We start from the raw sequence: 24531 nt of genomic DNA on the forward strand, positions 1-24531 counted from the left end.
GACCCTATGAGTCAGCGACCTCCAAGAGCATGTCATGAACCACCCTGCTCAGATCTTGTAAGTTCAGGTCTGTGGCTGCCTTTATGGAATCAATCAATCTCTTATTTGGCCTTCCTCTTTTTCTACTCCCTTCTGTTTTCCCCAGCATGATTGTCTTTTCTAGTGAATCATGTCTTCTCATTATGTGTCCAAAGTATGATAACCTTAGTTTCAACATTTTACCTTCAAGTGATAGTTCTGGTTTAATTTGATCTAACACCCAATTATTTGTCTTTTTCGCAGTCCATGTTATGCGCAAAGCTCTCCTCCAGCACATTTCAAATGAGTTGATTTTTCTCTTATCTGCCTTTTTCACTGTCCAACTTTCACATCCATACATAGAAATCGGGAATACCATGCCTGCCCAGCCATTAAGATCTCCTTCAAAGGTTTAAGCAAGGCCTTCGCCTCATTGGTACAATTCCTTCCCCAAAGAAGTTCACTGGGCAGATTCAGCTGAGGCACCAGGTTAAAATAGGTTTATTGGGCTATTTTATAGACCAAGTTGATGTAAAACCTAGAATTACCTCTTGGAAATGCATAAATTTCCCCTAAATTCTGCTGTAGCGCAGTAGAACATTTATCAAGAATTGTTTTTCTCTGTATACAAAAGAGTCAAGAAACCAAATTCTACACTCCTTACTACTGTAAGGCTTTATTAAGCAAAGGAAGAGCTGTAAGATAAAAAGGTTCAGCTAAATTTACCACATATAAAAATAAAACAAGAGAACACTTATAGTGCATTTGTTGAGCAGTGTGCACCCAGCTATTTTCAACAAGTGTGATATAGAGCATCATAAAAGTGTTAGACGTAAAACCTGATCTTTTTACTGTAGTCCTTGCTATGATGCACAATTAAGACATTTTCATCGTCTTTGCCATGCTGTCCCCAAACCCCATTAATTAAATCATATCACTTTGTTTCAGGTTATTAATATTACATGTAACCTGTGTGATGAGCAAAGTGAAACTAAATTATTACAACCAAATTTCAGGTGAAGGCTCAATATAATAATGATGAAGGCTAGATTTGATTAGCCGAAACGCGTTGGGCTTTTTACATATTTTAATTGCATAAACGGAATAAAATTGTGACTTTTTATCTTTTTGTTTTGTCATTCTGGGCACCTCCCTCCAACCGCTCAATATAATATTTAACAGGAAACAGTCAAGAGAGTAACATGCATTGTACACAAACACATTTCTTGTTCAGGTTTGTATCAGTGATTGAACTGTGACATAATTCCCTAATAAATAAAAATAAACTGAAGCTATTACTTGTGGGAACAGATTTCAATTAAGATAAGGCAGCAACTCAATAATATTCTCCCTAGGTAACAGTTAGTCGTTCAGTAACCTTATTCTGTTTAACTGTGATTTAGGGCAAACTAAAAAGGCCTGGTGTCAGTGGACATAATGAGCTGGGACGTTTCCTGTGCAACCTCTACTGAAGTGAATATAACTTACCAAAGCAAAACTCTTGCACAGCTTGCATTTCATTCCACTGAGCTTGCACAGGAATGCTTCCCAATTTGCTGTGGTTTCACATTGCCCCCAGTTAGGCTTCTCAACTGCCACAGACTAGGAACGGAGTTTAAGCAGCCTGTATTGCAAGGCTGCAGCAGCTTTCCTTTGCAGCAGGCTTTGCATTCAATAAACAATCATTGATTTGGGATGCGCTAGCTTTGCATTTCCTGCATCAATCAGGAGGCTGGAGACGACCGACTGCAAGGCTTGCTCCAACTCTGATGATTCTATATATGCAACTTCGCAGTACAAAAAAAGTCAGTTTGGGCAAATATAATGAACAATGCCATTTCAAATTACAAAGCTAGATGTATATAGTTGTAGGAAACAAACCACAAAGCTACTAAGGCTGCAATCCAATACATATCTACTCAGAAGTAAGTTCCACTGGGTTCAGTCAGTGAGTAACTGCCAACTTATTATAGATCAAATCTTGGTAGCTGCAGGGTAAAAGGCCACATTAATGAACTTGTTCAAGTGCCTATGTGCTGAGGCACTGTGGGTTAAGGGAAGAATCCTTGGTCATTTCTGACAGAAATGCAAACTGACTGGCAGTGGTCCTCTTAGATCCATGCCAATTAAAAGTACTTTTACAAAGGCTTTTATAAAATATTAAAATCTCAAAATTAAGTCAACATGATCTATGAGAGAAAGTTAAGTTCTCATAAGGATGAGGCCTATCAGGATTCTCAAATAAACTTACACAAGGCATTCCAGTGAAGTCTGTTGCAATAAACACAGAGAATCCTGCGGCCCTTTAGAAACTAACAAGTTTATCACAGTATAAGGGCGGGCTAGAGCCTACTTTGTCTACATGAGATAGGTAAGCAAGTATTACCTATCATGTTACAACTGGCAAAACTGAGGCAGAGACATTGTTTCGGATCCAGAGATGTAAATAATTGCTTTTGCTTGCCCACAGGGGTTTTCAAGCTGTCCCTTCCAAAAGCAGCCCCCATGAGAGGATGCCATCCAGGGCCGGCTCCAGGCATGTGGGGGCCCTTGGGCATCAGCTTGCCCTGGGCTGCTGGTGGGTGGGTGGGTGGGTGCGTATGCACGGGGCCCCCCTGTGCACGCCCCCCTACCTGTCTAGTCTTTACCATTGCCCTTAATGAAGATGGCGGCCGCGGTTTCCCTAAGGGGAATGAAGCCTCCGCCGCCATCTTTGTTGATGGCACACGTGCATGCTATGCATGCACATCTCTGCCATCAACTAAGATGGCGGCAGCGGCTTCAGTACCTTAGGGAAGCTGTGGCCGCCATCTTCATTAAGGGCAATGCTAAAAAGCCAGCTGACAGGTAAGTGGGGGGTGTGGGGGGGGGCACAGATCACGGAAGGGGAGTAAAGGGCCCCTCAGGGGCTCCTGTAGCTCCAGGGCCCTTGGGCCAGTGCCCAACCTGGCCGCCCTTTAGAACCGGCCCTGATGCCATCAAAAGGAAAAATTAGCAACAGACGTCCTTGTGCAAGCAAATATACTTCTCTGGCTCCAAGTAATTACAGGAAAGGCATTGGTCACAATCCAGCCCTGCCCCACCAAAGCACATTGGTTTTTATTTGGCTTAGGTGTGTTTAACCCTGTGTTGAATTGCAACCATCGTAACTATTTAGCAGAAGGCAGTAAGCATCAAGGCAGTGTTCTCTGTTCCTGAGTTCCTACTAGTTATGAAGAACTAAACTGTGACCTACATTTCCAAGCTGTTAAAGACAACTGGATTGGGGAGGGGGAAGGCCACACACACTAAAAAAAAATACGGGAGAACCCAGCTGCCCCACACCTTAGCTGCTTTCTTTAAAATCTTGTTAATCAGATAACAGTGGCCAACTAGTGAATTCCTGGCAAATGTATGATTCAAATCAGGGACTGATTTGCAGCTGAGTCTCTTTGCCATTAGCCTACACCAGTTCTCTACATTGCAAGTTAGAAGAACACAAATAAATGTTCTGGACATATTAAGGTTTGAAAGCAAAATATTGCCTTGTTTGAAACAAACCAGCATGTGCACAGTTTCTAGTTGTACAAAATTTCATCTGTTAACTCCAGTGTTGGTGACCACTCTCCTGGAAAGAAAGATTTGCAGAGCTGCCCAGACAGTTCTACGAAGGGGACAGTTTATGCTCCCAAGGGACATGTGTGTGCGCACACATCAGTATGTCTGTAGAGCTATCATCCTGGTACAAAAACTAAACGAGTAGAACTCAGGATTTCAGCAGAAGTACATATGCCATGTGGAGGTTCTTAAGGCAATATGCAGTCTATGAGCCTTATCCTGGTCAATTCTGCCCTAAACAGAATACTTGTTAGAAATATAAAAACATACGCTTACATTTAAGATCTCTCTCTTTCTCTCTCAAAACAAAACAATCTGTCTCCGCTTCTGAAGTGCTGGTGTAAGCGGGACAGACTGCACAACAAAAATCATACCATCAGTGTGTTGAGAACTAGTGGAAAGCTCTACATACTATTCCTGCCAGTTAATACTTTCCAGGACTGGGAAAGATGACTTCCATAATCTTCATCCCCATTTATAGGTGGGTGAGAACCAAGATCACAAAAAAGGGTAATTCTACATAAGTAGTAGTAGTAGCAACAGCTCAGAGGTTGCGATACATTCTTTGGTTTGTATGTGGGGACTACAAGGAGAAACATGGTAGTCTGCTCATCGCTGTGGGACCTATCCTTCTCCCCCTCAAACTGTCCAGCCTTCTCAGCAACTATGGGGACCTGTGTCTAGACTAAGAGGCTGATCAGCACATTAGGACAGTCAGTCTGTTCTAATCCTCACAATGGTTGCAGTTCTCCTGCTGATTAGCAGAATACCACCGGTGGCATAACAATACCAAACTGAGTTTCTCTAATTCCACCTCCCCCCCCCATGTGAGGAGTATCTCTTTCCTGTAGATGCTCTTCCATTTCAAATTTGACACAACCTTTGCTACTTGAAGCAGGGAACTTATAAGAGCACTCGACCAACATTCACCATATTTCATTCCAATTTGGCACTTCAGCGCCCCACAATACTCTCTCTCATACAAATGGGGAACATGTGGTTGCAAAGGCACAATTCACCATTTTAAAAAAAACCAGGAGACAGGCCTGGTCTTTGACCGAAATAAATCCATCCATCCATTCATTCATGAGACAGGCAGCAGCAGATCCAAGGACTAAACATTCTTCCTCATATGGATAACTACTGCCAATAAACCAAAAACACAAAACAAACTCTGCCGCTCCAGATAAACCAACAGGACCCCTCCTTTGTGAATGCCACTTATTTTGCTGGGACTGGAGACATTCCTTGTATCTTAAAGAACTGCACCGTACTCCAAAATAGCACAGCTCCATAGAATAAGCCACAACAGTTCTGCATTCCTTATTTGAAACACTGATGGAGCAGTTCTAATTAACGTAAGGGCATGCTGGATCAGGCAGATGGCCCATCCAGTCCAGCATCCTGTTCTCACAGTGGCCAACCAGATGCCTACGGGAAGCCCACAAGCAGGACCTGAGCACAACAGCACTCTCCCCTCCTGCGCTTTCCAGCAACTGACATTCAGAAGTAGACTGCCTCTGACAGTGGAGGTAGAACACAGCCATCAGGGTCAGTAGACTCATCCTCCATGAATTTGTCTAATCCTGTTTTAAAGCCATCCATTTATTCTGCTGCAGATCAAGCAGAGCAGTGGCAAGGATGGCTTGGCAACATAGGGTCCAAGACTGGTGATCTACTATAATGAAGCATTTAGTGAAGCCACACACTGTCTGTGTAGTGGTGCACTGCAAGATGTTGCACTAACTTCCATTCCAGTGCATTTTCTAACTTGGCTGTGGTTTTTTTGACCTCATGCTTACTGCACAATGGAGCACGAAAGCAGCATCTCTGAAGGGCTTCATGTGCAGTGCCTACTGGGAAACATTTAAAGGGAAGCTCTTTATCCCCTAGGTTAGTCAGTCATCTCCAGTTTGACACACTGCCAAAAAATGACAGAATACTGGTCTCTTTCCTCTCATGATATAACCTCTTTTGCTTCTCTTCTCTGTTTATATTTGAAGAATTTTCATTTTTTTAAAGTATAGGCTCCAAGTTAACATTGTTAGCTTTGACTGCTGGACTTGAAACTGCTGGTTTCCATGCAAGTACAGTGCTCCATAGCTGGTAGAATTTTAAAGGCAACAAACATCGTGCACTGCCATTTTATTGCTTCCTGACACAGGAATAGGAACATCCTGATTACGCCTTCTACAATCGGGAATAAATTTCATTATTGGTAGCAGATTGTAAAAATAATTCCAGTAGGTTTGGCACTTTTCAAATGTGACCTTAAGATTCCCCTCCCAAAAATTTCTGTTCTTATTTCTATGTTCCTACTAATCCTATATATATATATTTGAAAATATAACAAGTACAAGGCATGCCTAATCATAGTCTAGGAAGAACATTGTGATTTCAACAGCATCTTCATCTGAGTTTGGGAACAGAAAGGAACAGATGAACAATCAACTGTGTTTCTTGGCACCAAAGTTCTTTGTGTCTTTAAAAGAGCTGGATCATCGATTCCCTTGATTTTCCAACTCCAACCCATTTCACTGAAGAGGAGAGAAATAAGTAATTATTAGAACAATTACTTGGGGAGTAAATAACATAACAAAATCTATTTTAAGATGTAATCCTAATGTGTAGACTCTGAAACCCCTGAAGAGTCTTCAAAAGCAAATGAATTTAGGGCTGCAGTGTATATAAAAGATAGAAGCGTTTAAACCCTGGCAGAAAATGGACCACTACATTTATTGTTGCCAGTAAACTTTATCATCATTTGACAACTGATTATTGTGATTCACCTCTGGTTATGCAGAGCTTCTTCTTAAAGGGCACAAAAAGTATGTCAACTACACAAAAAACCCTGTAGTTTGAAAGGAATGCTGTGCCATTCTTAACTGCCATAATCTTAGCAATAGTATTATCTAGCCCAATACATCCCAAAATGTTTGAGACAATGGATACCTTACCAAATTAAGTAATGTCAAGCGCACTCATGATCCATCTGCAAGTGTGGTTCCACTTGCCCTTATCTCGATAGCCACATGTCTAACCCACAAAGCCTCAAAACCTTCTTTCCTCAATGTTGAGCCTTTTTGAAATTCATGGTTTATATCCAAAGCCAGCCTAGCTCCACAGCAGCTCCAGTGCTCCCAATCACTACTAGAGTGTGTCACGCTGACCTGCGTAGAGAACTGGTGATACAGCAGGGGTCCCAGTTACTCTCCTCTCCCTACCAGGTAGATTATGGCAATTCATAGTCTAGTCTTACATGGGCCTGCCTTTAGGAATAATGAAATCAATGGAAAAATCCAGCTCCCTGGCCCAGTTACTGATCAACAGAAAACATAGATTCAGTTTTTTAATTAGTTCTTCTTTGGGGGATGGTGGTTTATGGTTGTTGTTTTTCCTTCTTCCATGCTACCTGCCCTGCTTTGCCCAGCTGAAGACCACAAGGCCTAGCCTACTACCTTGGATTGGTAGCTGTGAACTCTACTGATCTAATATGCGAGGGAAATTGAGTTGTTTTACAACTAGATGGGCTGGAGGGAGATAAGAGGGTTGTATTCAACTAAGTCTTACTCAGAGGAGACCCACTGAAATTAATGAACCTAAGTTAGTCATGTTTATTAATGTCAATGAGTAGGGCTTGCACTGACTACCACCCTATGTTATTTACTCAGACTGACTGCTTTGTCAATGCTATTTATCACAGGGTCGCCATAAGTCGTAATCAACTTGAAGGCATATACTGTAACAACAAAAATTATCACACAGCTTTAAGTCATTTTAAATTTCATCATATGTAGGTTGCTTTATTTTCAGATATTCCATCTGATGTAATTGGTTTTGGAGACCAAATGAGTGTTAGTGCACTAGCTAGGATTTGGCATGGTATGCATTGGCCTAGATTACATTTCCAATACAATCTTGTTGATCTACTCAAACCTTCACAGAGCTGAAACAACTTCTCTGCCCAACTGGAAATAAATCTGCAGAGTTTGGTAGACACATGGAATGCCCTCTAGGAATAGTGCTGAAACAATACGTACCTGCCACCCCAACATGGTTCTCCACAAACCGAATGTAATTTTGGGCCTTGGGTGGAAGGTTCTCCCATTTTCTGGCACTAGTTGTGTCAGTCTTCCATCCTGGCATCGTTTCATACTCCACTTCCACTTTCTGCAGTATTTCCTGGTTGGCTTCAAAAATGGGTCGCAGGGAGAATGCAACCATTTAGCTCACAAGAATCATCAACTCACATGAACATTCAAAACTTAATTGACTAAATTTGTTATCCCAACCTACTGGTAACAATCAATAAGCTAGTGCACATTGAACAAGTCCGGCAAGCTCAGTGGCAGAACACACGCTTTGCATACAAAATTTCCGAGGTTCAGTCTCTGGCATCTCCAAATACAACTGGAAAAGACTCCAGCCTGAACCCCTGGAGAGCCACTACAAGTCAGTGTTGACAGTATTGAGCTAGATGGACTAATGGTCTGACTTTGTATAAGGCAGCTTCCATGTACACAGTGAATAATGGAGAGGGCAGTTCCGTTTACCAAATTCAGGCACTTTTTTCTTTTTTAAAAATATGAAGTCAATTCTTTAGCAGCAATGCTAAATGTAAACATGCTTGTAATGTAGCAGTTAAAGAGGTGCAAGGTGGTAAACCTGATATTAAGAAACCTGATAGTAAAGAATTAAGTAACAACATACCTGGAAAATATGGAATTCTTTTCCCACCCAGCTTATAAGCAACACCAATTTTGATTTCATCAAAGACATCCAGAATATCCAGTTTTGTTAATGCCAGACTGCCCAGAAAACATGAGACACACATGAGATAAAATTACATGTGAAACAAATCCTCTCTCAACACCTTCTTTAATTCCCTCCACCTGTTTTCATGTTTTTACTTACAGGTCATCTAAACTGGATGAATAAATATGAACTCAAAAGTAACCACAATAAATAATCATAAACAGACACACAGGTATATTAATATACATGTTTGGAAGTACCTATAAATAAGAAATTATGATTACACAGTAAATTATTAAATGTGTAAGTATTAAAGAGTACGTACATAAGATAGTAACTTTTATGACTCATAAGTGTCAAATGCATTTTAAAAACTTGAAAACGGTGTAGGTGATTTTTATTATCAGTATTATCGATTTGCAAGCACCAACCCACAAAGAGCACACTATGTAACCATCTCCAGGGCATGCTCACTGGGCTAGGTAGAGATGTAACTTGACCCATTCCTAAACCTTGGCTAAGGGATTAGGGACAGACCATGGAAATGCATGGTCTCTTGCTTCCCCCTCTCTCAAGCACATATATTCTCAACATCATTTTATGGCTTAGGTCAGCACCCTAATAACCTTAGTTAATGCTAATCAGTGTTCCAGCTAAGCTAGAGTTTTAAGCACAGAGTGTGTATCCCCTCCCCATATCTTTTCAAACAATCAAGCAACTCAATGTTCAAGCAGATAAATACACAATCATGAACACAATTTCCTTTCGCTTGGCTTTTGTTAAGCTTCGCTCCTCCTTAAAAAAATGTGTGCTGTATATATTGCAATCCTATCAGAACAAAAAGTAGAAATTCCATCAGAGGCAAATATTATTGTCCTTATGACAACTGGGGCAATTGTCTCTTATCAATGTACAAAACACATCACTTTGCTAGACTAATCTTATCTTAATGTTACCTACATATTTGTACTCCACAGGATAAAAAGTTATGAGTTCCAAGTGTAGCTCAAAATCTGTGATGCTTACGCAGTGAATCCGTTGATCATATGAGCATATCTCAAAATGACAAGGTCTAGCCAGCCACAGCGCCTTTTTCTGCCTGTGGTCACTCCCCATTCATGGCCTCGAGACTGTAAGAGGTCTCCAATTTCCTACCAGGGACAAAGACATCAATGAGACTTCAGCAACATTGGTCCTAAACAGGCAGTCATTTCAAACAAGTTTTAAAAGTCAAGAAGTGTGTAATGTACTAAAAACCAGATAGACTTGCTCAGTTCAAGACGTCTGTACTAAACAGTCATTCTCATACTACCTACACATTTGTCAAATAGCATCCTTGTGTATTTTTTAGTTAATTCAGAAAATGCGCTTCTGGTCAATTTGGATCTATTCACAAACAATACAACATAGGAGAGTAGCACAGTCTGAGATGCCTGAATTTTGGTCTGCAAAAGAAATCTGATTGACATCACTGAATGTTTGCCTACCACGGGCTTCACAAGAACAGAAAAGATAAAAAGGAACATACATAGGCAAAAGTCAATATTGAGAATTGATACGCTTTCAGAGTGCCAAAAGTACACAACTAACTGATAAAATATGCCCTGTGTTCTTTCAGTTTACATTTTTACACACCACTCTATTAACATACATTCTTTGAGCAGGATGCTCTACTCAACAGCTCAGTCTGGACAATCCTTCCCTCCAAATGATAGAGGATCAGAGAAGAACTGTGGGTTCCTTTAAACCCTCTGACATCATCTTCATCAGTAACCTATTTGCCTCAACAACCAATTTGGCAAACCTTACTTAACATTTACCTTCCAAACCAGAGTTAGAAGTCAATTTCACAACATGGGTTCTGACTTATGGATGGCAAGCAGTAAGCATAGTTTGCCAATGTGGACATTAAAGGAAGCAAAGAGACACACTGCATGCAAGAGCAGAGGAGAATGAGAAAGACCAGCACTTGTTCACAGTCTTCCAAATTATAGTTTTGAGGGTCATCTGAGTTTATACAACATTTCTCTTTTTTAGTAGCTCATTTTAATCAGTTGCCTTTGATACAGTTCTCTGCCAAATATGGTTTTCTTTGGACTGTTTTCCCACTGCTCTCTCTGTTCCGCACCACCAGCAGCACAATTGCATCCACTAGCTAGTAATAGCTGCAGATGTGGACAATTGCTACAGAACAAAAAATCCAAAATGAAAGAATTACTGATTCTGTAAGGATACTGACAGTTAACTTTAAAATTAGATTCAGAGATCAGGGATAATGACAGAGATATTTCTGATATATTACATAGCAGAAAGATGAGCATACATAAGCAGCGTATACAAGAAAATTAAAGCAACCAGAAGAGTAAGCTATCACATAGGTGCATTTCTTACTTTGCAATAAAGCTTGAGATTTGTGTAAAATCTAATGCTGCCTCCCCACCCCAAAACATATGGCCCCTTGGCATAGCCTGGGCATGTGTGCATTAGCAGGGGGCCATCATCTTGTTACAACATTTTATCCCACTGATCTTACGTTTTTGCATTTGGCAACATTAAACCTACATTTATCTGTTCAGAGGGAAAGGCTCCAATTCCAACTCTTGTTGTGTAGGCCTTCACTACACCGTATACTTCTCCAATATACTGAGGAGGAATGCCAAGCCCGGTACATACACCGCCCGCAGTGCAGTTTGATGATGTCACAAAAGGATATGTGCCTACCAAACAAACAAACAAGATCAACTGAGCATGGGGGAAAAACCAAATTACTTTTACTTGTTTTATTTAAAGATTGCTTCTCACATGCACTGATAGTTACTTAAAGGTACTTTAAAATATAAGGATTAAGAACTTCTGGTCATATCTGCAAATAATATAGGGGAAAGTATGTATGGCACAGAAAACAATTTATGAAACAGGCTGTTGCTCCACTACAAGAAGATGAAGCATGAGCAAAATTCTTTATGGACAAGCTTATAGGAAAAGGACATATTGTACCAGGCATGGGGAACCTGCAGCCCTCCATTTGCTGTTGGAATACAACTCCTATAATCATGGACCCTTGGCCCTGCCGGCTAGAGCTGACGGCAGTTGGAGTCCAGCCACATTTGAAGGGCCACAGGTTCCCCACCCTTGCACTGCACCTGTTACAGAATGGAAGAGGCTGAGGTGGTGGCCTAGCTGTGCCTGCAGCAGTGTTAAGGTATCCTCCCTCCCTCAAACGTCAATAACTTCTGGCTTGGTACATCCCTCTCAAGCTAACATAAAAATTAAGTCACATCTCAGGCTGCTTCTGACATGTCTTATGACTCAAGGAAGTGTCACAAATAAGCACGAGCATATTAAAAAAGAGCTCTGCTGGATCAGACCAAAGGCTTGTCTAGTTCTGCATCCTGTTTCCCGCAGTGACCTACCTTCCAGATTTCAGTGAAGATTATTATTATTATTATTATTTCTATCGTGCCCTCCTAGAAGGAGCCCAGGGTCGCAAACAAGGGACAAACATTAAAAACATCTTAAAACATCTCAAAAACAAAACATCATAAAAACATTTTTAAAAACATCTTTAAAAACGTCTTAAGCAATTTCAAGACAGAGGGAGACTAAGATAAGGTCTCGACTTAAAAGATATGTCAAGTTTCATCTCACCAAGTGTACACCTTGCCTGTGAAACAGATGTAAAACCTTTCCTATATCTGCACACACAGTCAGCAGATCTTATGGAGACAGAAGAGTATTATGTTGGACGTACCAAAGTCAATGTCAAGTAGTGCCGCATTGGCACCCTCCACAAGAATTTTCTTTGGAGAGCCATGCAGTGCTTCATACATAAAATAAACACCATCTCGGACCATTGGTCTTATTTTTTCAGCATAGCCCTGCAAGATTGAATACATACACAAGGTTGATTAAATGCTTTTACAAGATTACTGCAGATAGAATAAACTATTGGGTAGATGGAGGGATTTATCAAGAATAAAATCAGGGTAGTTTACTGTAGGTTGCACTTTACTCAGGACACTCATACTTTTGCGCTACAATGCCAGAACTGTTTTACACATGCCATCTATCTAAGGCAGTGATTCTCAAATGGTGCGCCCAGGCACACTGGTGCGCCCTAAGAGGTAGCTAGGTGTGCCTCAAATATTATGAAAGTATATTTTAAAAATGAGAAGAAACCCATTTGTATAGGGTAAGTAATAGTTTTCTATATTTATTTTTATTCCTAGTTTAAAATATATTGATGTATTTTTAATTTTGTACACGAAGTGCGCCAGAAATTTTTTATATGTTTTACAGTGCGCCGTGAACCAAAAAAGTTTGAGAACCACTGATCTAAGATTCAAAACCAAGTATGGCATGACTCTAAAGTGGTCTTCTGAATTCACAAGTCATTCCCAAAAGAGCTCACAATTTCAACATTATATCTGGTGCAACTTAAGCGTACCTCCATCTTCTGAAATTTAAATGCAAAAAAGAGGCCAGACACAATCTCACATCAACATGTTGCATGAAATAGATGCATATCCCTTTCTCCTTTGCCTGGTGGATACTTATGCAGACAGCACGTCAGAGCCCCTCAAGAGTTACCTCCACACCCTCCCATCAGACTTGTGAACTGCCACCAATCGCATTCACTGATACACTATTTGCCAAGTGTCCCTAAACCCAAGCCTGGACAGGACAATTCAGGCCACATCTTTTGATACAGAGGCAAATAGTCCTAAACCAAACTATCAGTCAGACCATAATATCTAGCAGGTGCTCACTCACAGTCTCTCTGAAATGTTCTTGCTCACTTCCCATTCATACTGTGAGGTGGGGTTGTGCAGGAGAAGCTCTTAGTGGATTGTGACCCTAGGCAAGTACTATTATTGTACAACAAACTGGTTCTGGGTATTAACAGTGAAAGGTTTCAGTCATTGTACTACAGTATAGTATATTAAATATTAATATGCCCTGGGATCACTGCAAAGCAACATACTGAATTTCCACCTAGACTATGCTTCGTATCAATTACAAATTTTTGATTCCATTTCAAACACTTTGCAATTTCATATTCTTTTATTTCTAGAAAATAAAAAGCAATGACAGTATATAGTTAGTTCATCTTGCTCTAAATTGCAGTTCTAGCCTATGCTAACTTAAAGTCTTAAATAGGGAAGTGTTACTAATTTGTGTTCGTGTGTTAATGCCTTCAAGTTGATTGCAACTTATGGTGACCCTATGAATCAGCGACCTCCAGTAGCATCTCTTATAAAATCTGAACAGGGTGGTTTACAAGTTCAGGTCTGTGGCTTCCTTTATGGAATCAGTCCATCTCGTTTGGTCTACCTCTTTTTCTACTCCCTTCTGTTTTTCCCAGCGTTATTGTCTTTTCTAGTGAATCATGTCTTCTCATTATTAAGTAAGATAACCTCAGTTTCATCATTTTAGCTTCTAGTGATAGTTCTGGTTTAGTTTGTTCTAACACCCAATTATTTGTCTTTTTCATAGTCCATGGTATCCACATAACTCTCCTCCAACACATTTCAAATGAGTTGATTTTTCTCTTACCTGCTTTTTCATGTCCATACAGAGATCGGGAATACCATGGTCTGAATGAGCCTGACTTTAGTGTTCAGTAATACATCTTTGCACTTGAGGACCTTTTCTAGTTCTCTCATAGCTGCCCTCCCCAGTCCTAGCCTTCTTCTAATTCCTTGAATATTGTCTCCATTTTGGTTAATGACTGTGCCAAGGTATTGATAATCCTTGACAAGTTCAGTGTCCTCATTATCAACTTTGAAGTTACATAAATCTTCTGTTGTCATTACTTTAGTCTTGAAGTTCAGCTGCAGTCCTGCTTTTGTGCTTTCCTCTTTAACTTTTATCAGCATTTGTTTCAGATCATTATTGGTTTCTGCTAGTTGCATGGCATCGCCTGCTATCTTGGACTGCCTTCAAGTCGATTCCGACTTATGGCAACCCTATGAATAGGGTTTTCATGGTAAGAGGTATTCAGAGGTGGTTTTACCATTGCCTTCCTCTGAGGCTGAGAGGTAGTGACTGGCCCAAGGTCACCCAGTGAGCGTCATGGCTGTGTGGGGATTCGAACCCTGGTCTCCCAGGTCAGAGTCCAACACTAAACACTACACCACACTGGCTCTCCTGCTTATCTTAAATTATTGATATTTCTCCCTCCAATTTTCACACCTCCACCTTGGTCCAATCCCACTTTCCGTGTATGTTCTGCATATAGATTAAACAAATAGGGTGATAAAATACACCCGTCTCACACCCCTTCTGATGAGAACCAGTCACTTTCTCCATATCCTGTCCTTACAGTAGCCTCTTGTCCAGAGTATAGCTTGCACATCAGGACAATTAGATGCTGTGGCACCCCCATTTCTTTTAAAACATTCCATAGTTTTTTGTGATCTACACAATCAAAGGCTTTGCTGTAATCTATAAAGCACAGGGTGATTTTCTTCTGAAATTCCTTGGTCCATTCCATTATCCAACGTATGTTTGTGATACGATCTCTGGTGCCTCTTCCCTTTCTAAATCCAGCTTGGACATCTGGCATTTCTTGCTCCATATATGGTAAGAACTTTTGTTGTAGAATCTTGAGCATTACTTTACTTGCATGGGATATTAAGGCAACAGTTTGATAATTACTGCATTCCTTGGGGTCTCCTTTCTTTGGAATTGGGATGTATATTGAACACTTCCAGTCTGTGGGCCATTGTTTTATTTTCCATATTTGTTGACAAATTTTTGGACAGATGTTACTAGCTTACCTTTAGTTTCTTCAGTTGCCCTTCTGTGTCAACTTCTAAGGAAGGAAACATCGACTTGTACTGGTGAGCCAGATTCTTAAATCTGTAGAATATCAATAATTTAATTGCACACAGATTTTTAAATAGAATCTTCCTGCTTAACAGCTGTTGGCCGCAGATCATAGAATGCCTCATAAAGAAAGGATTCTCTAATAAACATACAGTAATCCAACATGGCTTCACACAGCAGACCAATTTTCAAATGGTGAAGATGGTCTGAACGGTACCCTATTACAGCCAGAAGACCTGGTGCACCACTGGCCAAACTCCAGTTCATTTGAAATCACACATGACAGTATTTACAAAACTATCCTTCATAGGTCCCCAATTGCTCCTATCAGTGTTTAAGAAGCATACAAGCAATGAGAAAGTGATCCCATGTAAAGGAAAATTCACATTCACTTCTAGCAGTGTGTGTCAGCGGGATACCTTGAAGAAAACTCATCAAAGTCTGAAAGAAGATCACATATCCGAAGTCCTGTCCGCGCTGCTTTGGAAGAATAGGTTGGTCCAATCCCTTTCTTGGTTGTGCCAATGCTAGTGAAAGAAGACGAATGACTGGTATCAAGTCAGTTGGACTAAGAAGTCTTATTTTAAAGTGTCTGTATCGCTATGTCTTGCAACAGAAACTGTTTGAAATTATACTTTTCCCTTGACAACTAAAACCCTTAAAGAGGGGTCCCTCTTGCACACACACACACTTTATTTGCCCATTCTCCTTCCTCTCTTTTGGGTTAGATGCAATGGGAAATGAAGCTCCTGTGTTTTTAATAACAGAAAGATTTTTTTTGCTGATGAGGCTCGTTGTGCAGGTGTGGAAAAGTGGCATATACAAAAATAAAATCTTCCATACAACTACTAAAGATAAAGGAATGCTGTCCTTCATATATGATCACAATCTCTATCTGCCTCTCTCCTCCTTTTGAAAGAAATCAAAACACAAAACAAATAGTGGCAGTGCCACAGGTATACCTCCCCACCTCTTTAGACAGGGCCCAACTCACCAGCTGAAGGCCAATGGCATATAGAACAGATACCAAGCACTCCTGAAGCCTGTCCATGTGAATGAAACACTGGCAGAGGCAGATAAAACTGCTCGCTTCTGAATTACCCAAATGGCAGCCCCACCCTCTCTATCAACCTGTCCTTCCTATCTTACAGGGCACTCTTATTCTGGGGCCCTTTTTGCCAAAATGTGGCACAGAAGTAAACTGTAAACATAATGGGCAAGATAAAACAAGGGCCCTAACCTCCAATTCTGTATTGCTATCGCCTCACATACTTGCTACCAGAACTAAGTGCTGGGGGGAAGGGAAAGCCAGGAAATCAGTAAATTTCAGTCTGTTCACCCCTTGCAGTGATTTCCTCCTCTAGACTTCACATCTGCTGGGGGATCAGTCATCCATCTTTGAGAAATACTGCAACTGTAATTTCTTTCAGCAAATGCGTTAATAACTGTGTTTACTGCACAACAATCAATACATAGGACCAGAAAGTAGTGCACATAAAGTGATTTTTCATGCTGAATTGTACATGCCAATTTCCTAGGCTACTGTGGGTTTGCTTGTTTTCATTACTGCACTGCCCAATCGTTCATGGCTGTTCTAAATAGGTCAGCTGCGTATCACTTTCCAGCTCAATGACCTATCTAATATAACATCCATTATAGGGGCATGACAGGGGCAGACTGGGAGGAACAGAAGCATGACAGCAAGTACAGCCCTCTAAGACACTGGAAAGCTTTGCCATTCATCAAGGGCAGAAGCTGAATTTTCCCCACCACGTGCAGTTCAGACATTGTGGAATCTTGACATACATACAACCTAACTGCAAGATGAAATGGTCAAACCTGACATAGGAGGGTATGTCTAAGGAATACTGTTGGATCAGATTCTAACCACAGAAAAGGATGCATCTGCTCCCGTGGCCTGCTTGGGAGGGCCAAGACTAGTTCTAAGCAGGACTGCATTAGAGAACAGGGAGAGAAGGGCCTTTTGCTGCCCCCATATTGCTACTCCTTTTCTGATCCAGTATTAGCACCACTAATAACACTACAAACTTACTGGGGGAGGGGCAAAATCCCAACTGTTCTCTTTCCCAATTGCAGCTGCTTCTTCAAAGCTATACCAATCCATTAGAGTGTGGAAACTGATTAGACAAGACTGCAGACATCTTCTGGTCCAGTCAGCAACATGCTTAAGAGAAACCTGTTGAGCAAAGGGGCACTGCAAAGAGGGAAAGGTTGCTATACATCTGTTTTGTTTTTCCATCAGTATGTCAAAAAAGTTATTGTTTGAGCATCTCAGCTATGCCAACTCACACGGTACCAGACTGGCAATCTAACACCATTAAATCTGCCTCAGGAGAACAGACAGCATATTCAGCTCAATGTCTTCTCACTTCTCAAGTTGGGCAGGCTGCTAATAGTGCTAAAGTTTCCCATAACTAGGGAGAAATATGCTTGCCATTTCTGTGTAGTAACATGAAGAAAGAGCTTCCATGTTCTAAGATGTGGGACCAGTAATGGAACATCAAGCGCAGAGGTGGATGAGCCAGTGACAAAAATAGGTAAGAGCATCAAGTTCAAGTCTCCACACAGCAATGAACCTCACCAGACAACCCTAGGATGGTCCTCAGCCTAACGAAGCCCATGCTTACAAACCAGCAATTTTCTCCATAATAGAAATAATGCTTCATTTGTTTTATAAAGAATCTAGATGACACTGAGGCCAAAATGCTGCATTCCAGTGTTTTCTGTGATACCCTCCTATCTTTTCCCAGGGCCTATTTGTGGCTTTAAAAGCTTTAAAATGTAACTGCAGTAATCTGCCTGATCACGGATGCTAATTTCCTGCATCAGCAGATGACCTTCGAAGTCCCTTACAACTCTCCAATTCTAGGATTTCCTAAATTGATCCTTTTCATTAATCTGTTCTTGTTCTCTTCCAGCATACCTTCTAATGACTCATTTCATCTATGCAGTCAGATAAATTGTATGTGAGTGTGTGGGGTTTTTTTTAACCACAATTACACGAGCATTTGTACTAACTGCAAAGACAAAGCTAGGGACCAGGAACTAACTGAAGGATCAATTCAGAAATACCATGGCAGGTGTGAAAACCAACAATTAAAGGGCAAGTGGGACTTATTTCTGATTAAACATAGTAGGAGACAGGCTTTGTGAGTTTTATGGGAAATACAGTGCTATATTGTCATGTGGAACAATTTAATTCTTCTTCCAGCCTCTTGTGGAAGAGCACTGTCTCAGCAGCACTAAAGGGGCTAGAGCTGAAACAACCAGAGTTCTTGTGAAGATAAAAAAAGAGATCACCCCCACACATACCATGCCCCTGAGCTTCTTGCAGGACTGGTAGCACACATAATTAAAACAAAATGTTTGCCAGCGGCCTCTGTCATGTTTGGGCCCCTATTCTCTTCTACATCACACTGCACAATTTATACTCCAGCCAAGATCTCAATATGGCCTAGTTAGGATCAGGTTGCTGTCATGCCATCTGTTGTCCCTGTAGATATTGAGCTTGTTCATGCAGAGCTCTCTTGCAAGTCAGTACTTCAAATATAAGCAGCTGATGTCATCAAATCATATTGTGCACTACTCTTAGACAGACCACATCTAAGTAGCAGAATTCAGGTAGACCAAGATGTATAATTACTTTTTCCCTTCTTGTGCTTGCCGCTGCACCTCTTGAAGTCCATCAGCTGCCTGGTGAAAATCAAACACTGCACAACAGAGGAGAAGCCACAGGAAGAAGAATCAAAAGGAGACAAAAAAAAGTTGGTTTTTAAGTATCTCACACACGATTTTAGTAGCAAAGGAACCAAGTTAAAGAAGCCTCTGTGATTCTTAGTAACATCATTTGTGAGAGCAAAACAATTGGATTGGATCCAGATATGCTTCTCCAAATGGAAGAGCTCTTTCCATTCGTGGAAGGGACTCCGTGGTGTTCACAGAGTGCCTCCTCCAAGTGTCTCTGTGTTTGTTTTGTTACCTTGCTAACATTGTATTTTATTTATATTACTGATGAGATCTAGGGTATATTTTTCCGAGAAATAACATTAAATGCTAAATGCTAAACTGACATCAATTTTTAAGTAATTTAAAGAAATATATATACACAACTGGAAGGTTATAGGTAAGTGTTGCTCCTAGTGCTATTAAAATTAATCAGTTTTTGCACCACACTTGGCACTTTAGTACTGCATGCAATTAACAAAAAATTGATGTAGCTGAAGAGATGTTTGTTGTATTATTTAACAGTATTATTAATATTCAGTTGTCAGCAACTTATACTTACATTTATATATATTTGTTAACATTCGTGTTTATTGTGTTCTATAATGTATTTAATCAGAATATTGGCATTCTATATATATATATATATATATATATATATATATAATTTTTTAAAGGGACTCTGATCCAGCAGAAGCAGTGGCAATTTTGCTAATTTCCCCTTCCCTCCTGCAGCTGTTCTAGAGCCCCTCCACCCCAAACCCTCCAGAACAGCCTTTTCAGGAGGAAGGATAATTAGCAAGAATCACCTCCCCCTTCTTCCTCCACCAAAGCACCAGGTGAATGAACTCAATTCATGGGAAGTCTAGATCTAACCCAGTATGTTTTATATAAGGGTATATTTGTAATAATTATTGCACTGAAAATATTCAAGTAAAGATTACTTGCTACTTATGTTACAAAGCCCACACTTCCGAGTGCAAATAATGGGTTTGGATGGCCAATAAAACTCCTAGAACATGGAAAGGATCTATCATTTGTTTGTACAGATTTTCACTACCCAACTGCCACTTACCAATGTGTGCTCTGTCTGATATAATGAGTCTTTTCTCCCAGTCTCTTAAACCTGCCAGAAGAAATGCAGTGCCAATTAGGTTTCCACTCCCAGGAAACTGCAAGACCTAGAGGGGAGTTTATTCAGTTGTCTTGTCATTTTAAAATAATTTATTAAAAAGAAAATGAAACACAGACATGTCAAATGCAACCACACAATGTATCATCTAGTTTGGCCCTTAATTGTGAGCAGAACCAGAACAAAACAAACAGGTGATCAATTGAAAGTAGTTTTTGTCAAGTGAGCAAAGTTCACACAGTAAGGAATCTCCAAAGCTTTTTCTTTAAAAAAAAACACGACTCCCTCCACATCTATATCCAGCTAAGAAAAGTAGAGAAATATAGCTGCAATCTGGCTCTCAAAGTCTCTTTCATCTCCCTTCATAGTTGGAGTGCAAAATGCACAGATATGAGGCACTACTTTGTGTTTATCTGAAACATTAATTACTACTTGTATTCCAGGAACCAGACTTTCTGGTAGCATTTCTACACAACTGATTTGCAGATCAGTGCATCCAACATTAAGAGGAATCTTCTCTGGATATAGCTGCGGAGGGCAATGCATGGAACAAACTTCAGGGGGCCTTACTATGTGAACATTCCAGCAATTTTTGTACACTCTGTTTATTCACTCACTATGATTTGGATGTCATGGTTTAACAAATGAATACCTATAGCATGTTATTATTTGAATGCATGTAGGTCATTCCCTTTTTGTCAGGACCCGGGAAGTGTGTAACTAATTCTGAGAAGTTACCCATAGCGCATGGCAAATTATTTTTAAAAACTAAAAGGATTTTGGGATGTGGGTCTGCTATTTAAAGAAACAAGAATACAACCGGGAATCGCCAAACTTTTGGACATATTTTCTAAGATGTTGTTTAAGTTGTTATGTGTTTGAAAATTTTTATAACCCACCCTGGGACCTTTGGGTGAAGGATGGGTAGGTAAATAATAATCATAATAGTAGTAGCAGTAGTAGTAGTAGTTCTTTGGATCCTAGCTATCATTTCAGCTGGAAACAATAAAACACGATTTGAGCATGCAAACAGTTCTTGGGTATTATTCTGCAGCATGCATTTCTGGGAGTTATGTATTCAATTTGAAGTTGCTGACTTTTTTAGTTACGGCTCTTCTTGCCTTTAGAAAATAACCTTCAAAGCCTCAAACCCAGCTTGTAAGTAGCCATCTTTTGCACAATAAGGACAGAGAAGTTGAAACAGAACAGCAGGAAGCAACTGTGCAAGATAAGCCCAATACTAAGGAGTCCATGCACAGGAATTGGCAGTTCTGAAATCTCCAGCTTCAAAATCCACTCATTCTGCAGATCCTCAATCCAGAAGGGCAGGCGTAGCCCTATCACAAGTCACTTTTCTCTAGTGGTGGTTTAGGAGGGGTAATGGAATGAATGCCACCCAATGCTACCTGCCTGATCCCCCACCGCCCACGTTGCCTACCCGAGGACCTCCCACCACCAGTTGCTGCTGCACTGCTTAAGCTCCTGCTTTTGGCAATGGGTGGCTTGTGCCAACCCAGTATCCTGCCATGCTGTGGAGCATCACTCCCACTTTCACCAGATAGGCTGCGGAGAGACGTTGGTGGCCACTTTCTCTTGTCCAGTAGCTGCCACACTTCAAACAGAAGAGAAATTGAGCGAGTGGCAGAAGCTGTCCAGCAATCTAAGGCTCCCAACATGCAGCTAGGCTGGCCAGCAGCTGAAGCCACCATGCCAGGTAACAGCCACTCACAGACTAAGGCCAGGTCATGCAGGGAGAGGCCTTATACAGGCTTTCTGCAAGTCTTGCCTAGCCAAGTCTCACTATACTTCGCCACAGGCTGGGTTGACTATTGAAAGACTTATGGCAGCTTCTCTATGGTGCCTGCAAACCAGCAAGGCCCAGCAGCGGCAACTGGCAACCGGCAACCTAGAGGACAGCAGCGGGCCCTGTCTCAGGCAGAGAAATGGCTTGAGCCAGCCCTGCAGAACAGGTCTAGTGAGGAAGCAAGGACTGTATCACTGCAATGTGACTTTCAAGGTAATTCCAGATACAGTAGGAGCCTGCTTCTTGGTGTCCCGCTTTTTGGCATTCCGCTAATACGGCGCCAGCGGGATGATCAGCTGGAGGGGAGGCTGGAGCTCCCTGCGCTCCAGCTGATCTTCTCCTCCTCAGGGACGATAAGACTCCCTCACTTCAGCTGATCGCGCCGAAGGAGGTGAAGATCAGCTGCAGCATCTTCACCTCCGGCGCGATCAGCAGGTTAGGTTCCAGACCCCCACGCTACAGCTGATCCGCTTTTTGGTGGTTTTCACTTTTCGGCGGGGGTCTGGAACCTAACCTGCCGTATAAGTGGGGCCCTACTGTATGTAGTTAATATTCACAGAAAGCATATTTCAAAAGAATATAGTTTGTCAGGGTCTCTTAGTATTTTTCAGACCTAAGGCTGGATACTATTGGTGGATTTGACTGAGACACCAATTTTCACTGCTACAAAACTTGTAAAGTTCCCTGGTAAGTGTGAAGTCAACTGCCGGATGAAAAACCACATTCTTTAAGAAAATTAGAACATTAAATACAAACCTTTTTTCTCATTTTTTTCAGCTTCTTCAAATAAGCCTGGCAAATGTATAACCACCCCATTCCCTAAAAAAGATATACAAAAGTGATTGCCTGCTTCTACAACTATAAACAGTGAAAGTTATGCACAAAGCCTTAAGATACCAGTTGCCCAGTAAGTTAGACCACTTGACAATGGTTTGGGTCAAAATGCTTTCCCAACTTTTCTATTTGAAGTCTTCACTTGGGACGCTAGCAATTGGACCACTGAGTTGTGACTTTTTCCAAATCATAACACCCTATTTGCAAGTGAGAATCTGTCTTCTCTCAAACCACTTTACAAGCATGGCAGATGTATGGCTTGGAAGCTGGGATAGCAGTGAAGACAAGACACGGTTTGAGGAACCTGCTTTCACCTGGGAGAACTTCTCAAATATCCTTCTTCCTAGAAACTACATAGGGATACATCACTGCCTTCTACTGCTTTACAGAACAGCACTGCTACTGGTGTCATCTCAACACTGATTACACCAGTTCTTGCACCCTTTTAAGCCTGTTTGCACACTTAGCAACCTGGATCCAATCAAATCTTAAGAGCTGGCTTTCCTCTCATTATATATGAATTTGGCAAGAAACCTGAAGTTCAACCAAACCAAGTATGATAATTCTCATTTTAAAAGGGGGGACAGTTCATCCTGCTTCAAGATACTAGTAAAGTATTTCACCTTCAGGCCTCACTTAAGATACTGCAGTACAATATATTTTGCACCCTTCCTCCCGCACTCTTGAATATGAGTTCAGGGGTCAAGCAGATGTTTCAGTGTTGAAATACAAAATTACATTCCAACTGCATGTACCAAATTTCATTCTGATCACTCAACACTAAATTGAGTTATTGTGTTAGAGGCAAATGGAACACCCAATAGGCTGCTTAAATCAAAACATCATTTCACTCAGCCATTTTAACAGATTTGTGAGAGAGGCTACACCTTTACTCCATAGGATACACCAGACCAAGATAGGCTGTAGTATGTTAGGCTGCATTAGGCTGTAGAGTGGCTTTTGCCAACACAGCTCATGAGTCCACTCTGCTATACAGCATACCAGTCCAAACTTAGTAGTTTTTCTATGGGCTTGGCTCTAAACAGCTGCTTTGATACATGAATTAATTTTACCTTTTACAAAGCTGCTAATTAAGTTCCAAGAGCAATGGCAATCATGCTGAAGATATAGGTGAATTAAAAATGAAGTGGGATAGCAGCTGTTCCATTTCTTCCCAAAAACAACCCCCCCCCAAAATAACGCCACCCAAACTCCATGCAATCACTTCTATTTGAAACTTCTGAACCCTTGCTATTTTCCATACTAATGATATTCAAGAAGTCACATTTGATATCAAAGGAGAGAGAGAAAAGTGTTTAATCATGTCTTCCTGTTTAAGCTTAATCTGATTCAGGCCACAGTAGTGAAAAGCATAAACAACAAATGCTATCACTCAAGTGATAAAGAATCCATTAATAACTGGATTTCTTACCTCAGGTCTCAAGTCTCCAAACAGGACATTTACACTTACCAATTAAAGAAATTGCCTTGGGATTAATTATACCACTAGGAAAGAGGTGAAAATCATATTCCTTTCCATCAACAACCACGGTATGGCCTGCATTATTTCCACCCTGCCAAAAAAATGTATTTAAATCAGGTCAACATCTATTTACTGACAACAAATAATTCCTTCCATTTGGACTAAAACTCTGTGAAGTTTTAAACATATTTAATGCACTGGAGTAATTGAGGTTCAGCATAACTATGCTGAGGATCTGAACTTACTGCTTTTTAATTCACTGCTCAACTGCTTCGCTATCCCCGTATTTTACAGAGCAATCCTAACCCCCAGATCTGCTGGCTAGCAGGGATT

At 40.8% G+C, this 24531-nt stretch overlaps 1 protein-coding gene across 2 annotated transcripts in view; it reads right to left on the reverse strand.

Annotated features, from left to right (window-relative positions):
- ADSS1 (adenylosuccinate synthase 1) overlaps positions 1 to 24531 on the reverse strand; it is a 46796-nt gene that overhangs the window by 7524 nt on the left and 14741 nt on the right. The window contains exons 2-13 of one of the 2 annotated variants that reach the window (XM_061612319.1): positions 24187 to 24289; positions 22638 to 22700; positions 20021 to 20071; positions 18866 to 18932; positions 15621 to 15728; positions 15153 to 15234; positions 12122 to 12248; positions 10933 to 11087; positions 9397 to 9521; positions 8326 to 8423; positions 7656 to 7805; positions 668 to 6152 (exon numbers count right to left, since the gene is read on the reverse strand). In XM_061612319.1, the coding sequence (XP_061468303.1) occupies positions 6100 to 6152; positions 7656 to 7805; positions 8326 to 8423; positions 9397 to 9521; positions 10933 to 11087; positions 12122 to 12248; positions 15153 to 15234; positions 15621 to 15728; positions 18866 to 18932; positions 20021 to 20071; positions 22638 to 22700; positions 24187 to 24289 (1182 nt within the window). In that variant the 3' untranslated portion in view covers positions 668 to 6099. Of the gene's footprint in view, positions 1 to 667; positions 6153 to 7655; positions 7806 to 8325; positions 8424 to 9396; positions 9522 to 10932; positions 11088 to 12121; positions 12249 to 15152; positions 15235 to 15620; positions 15729 to 18865; positions 18933 to 20020; positions 20072 to 22637; positions 22701 to 24186; positions 24290 to 24531 lie in introns of those variants that run through there. The other variant, XM_061612318.1, reaches the window with a different exon arrangement.

The sequence above is a fragment of the Rhineura floridana genome, chromosome 2 (assembly GCF_030035675.1).
Source record: "Rhineura floridana isolate rRhiFlo1 chromosome 2, rRhiFlo1.hap2, whole genome shotgun sequence".
NCBI lineage: Eukaryota > Metazoa > Chordata > Lepidosauria > Squamata > Rhineuridae > Rhineura > Rhineura floridana.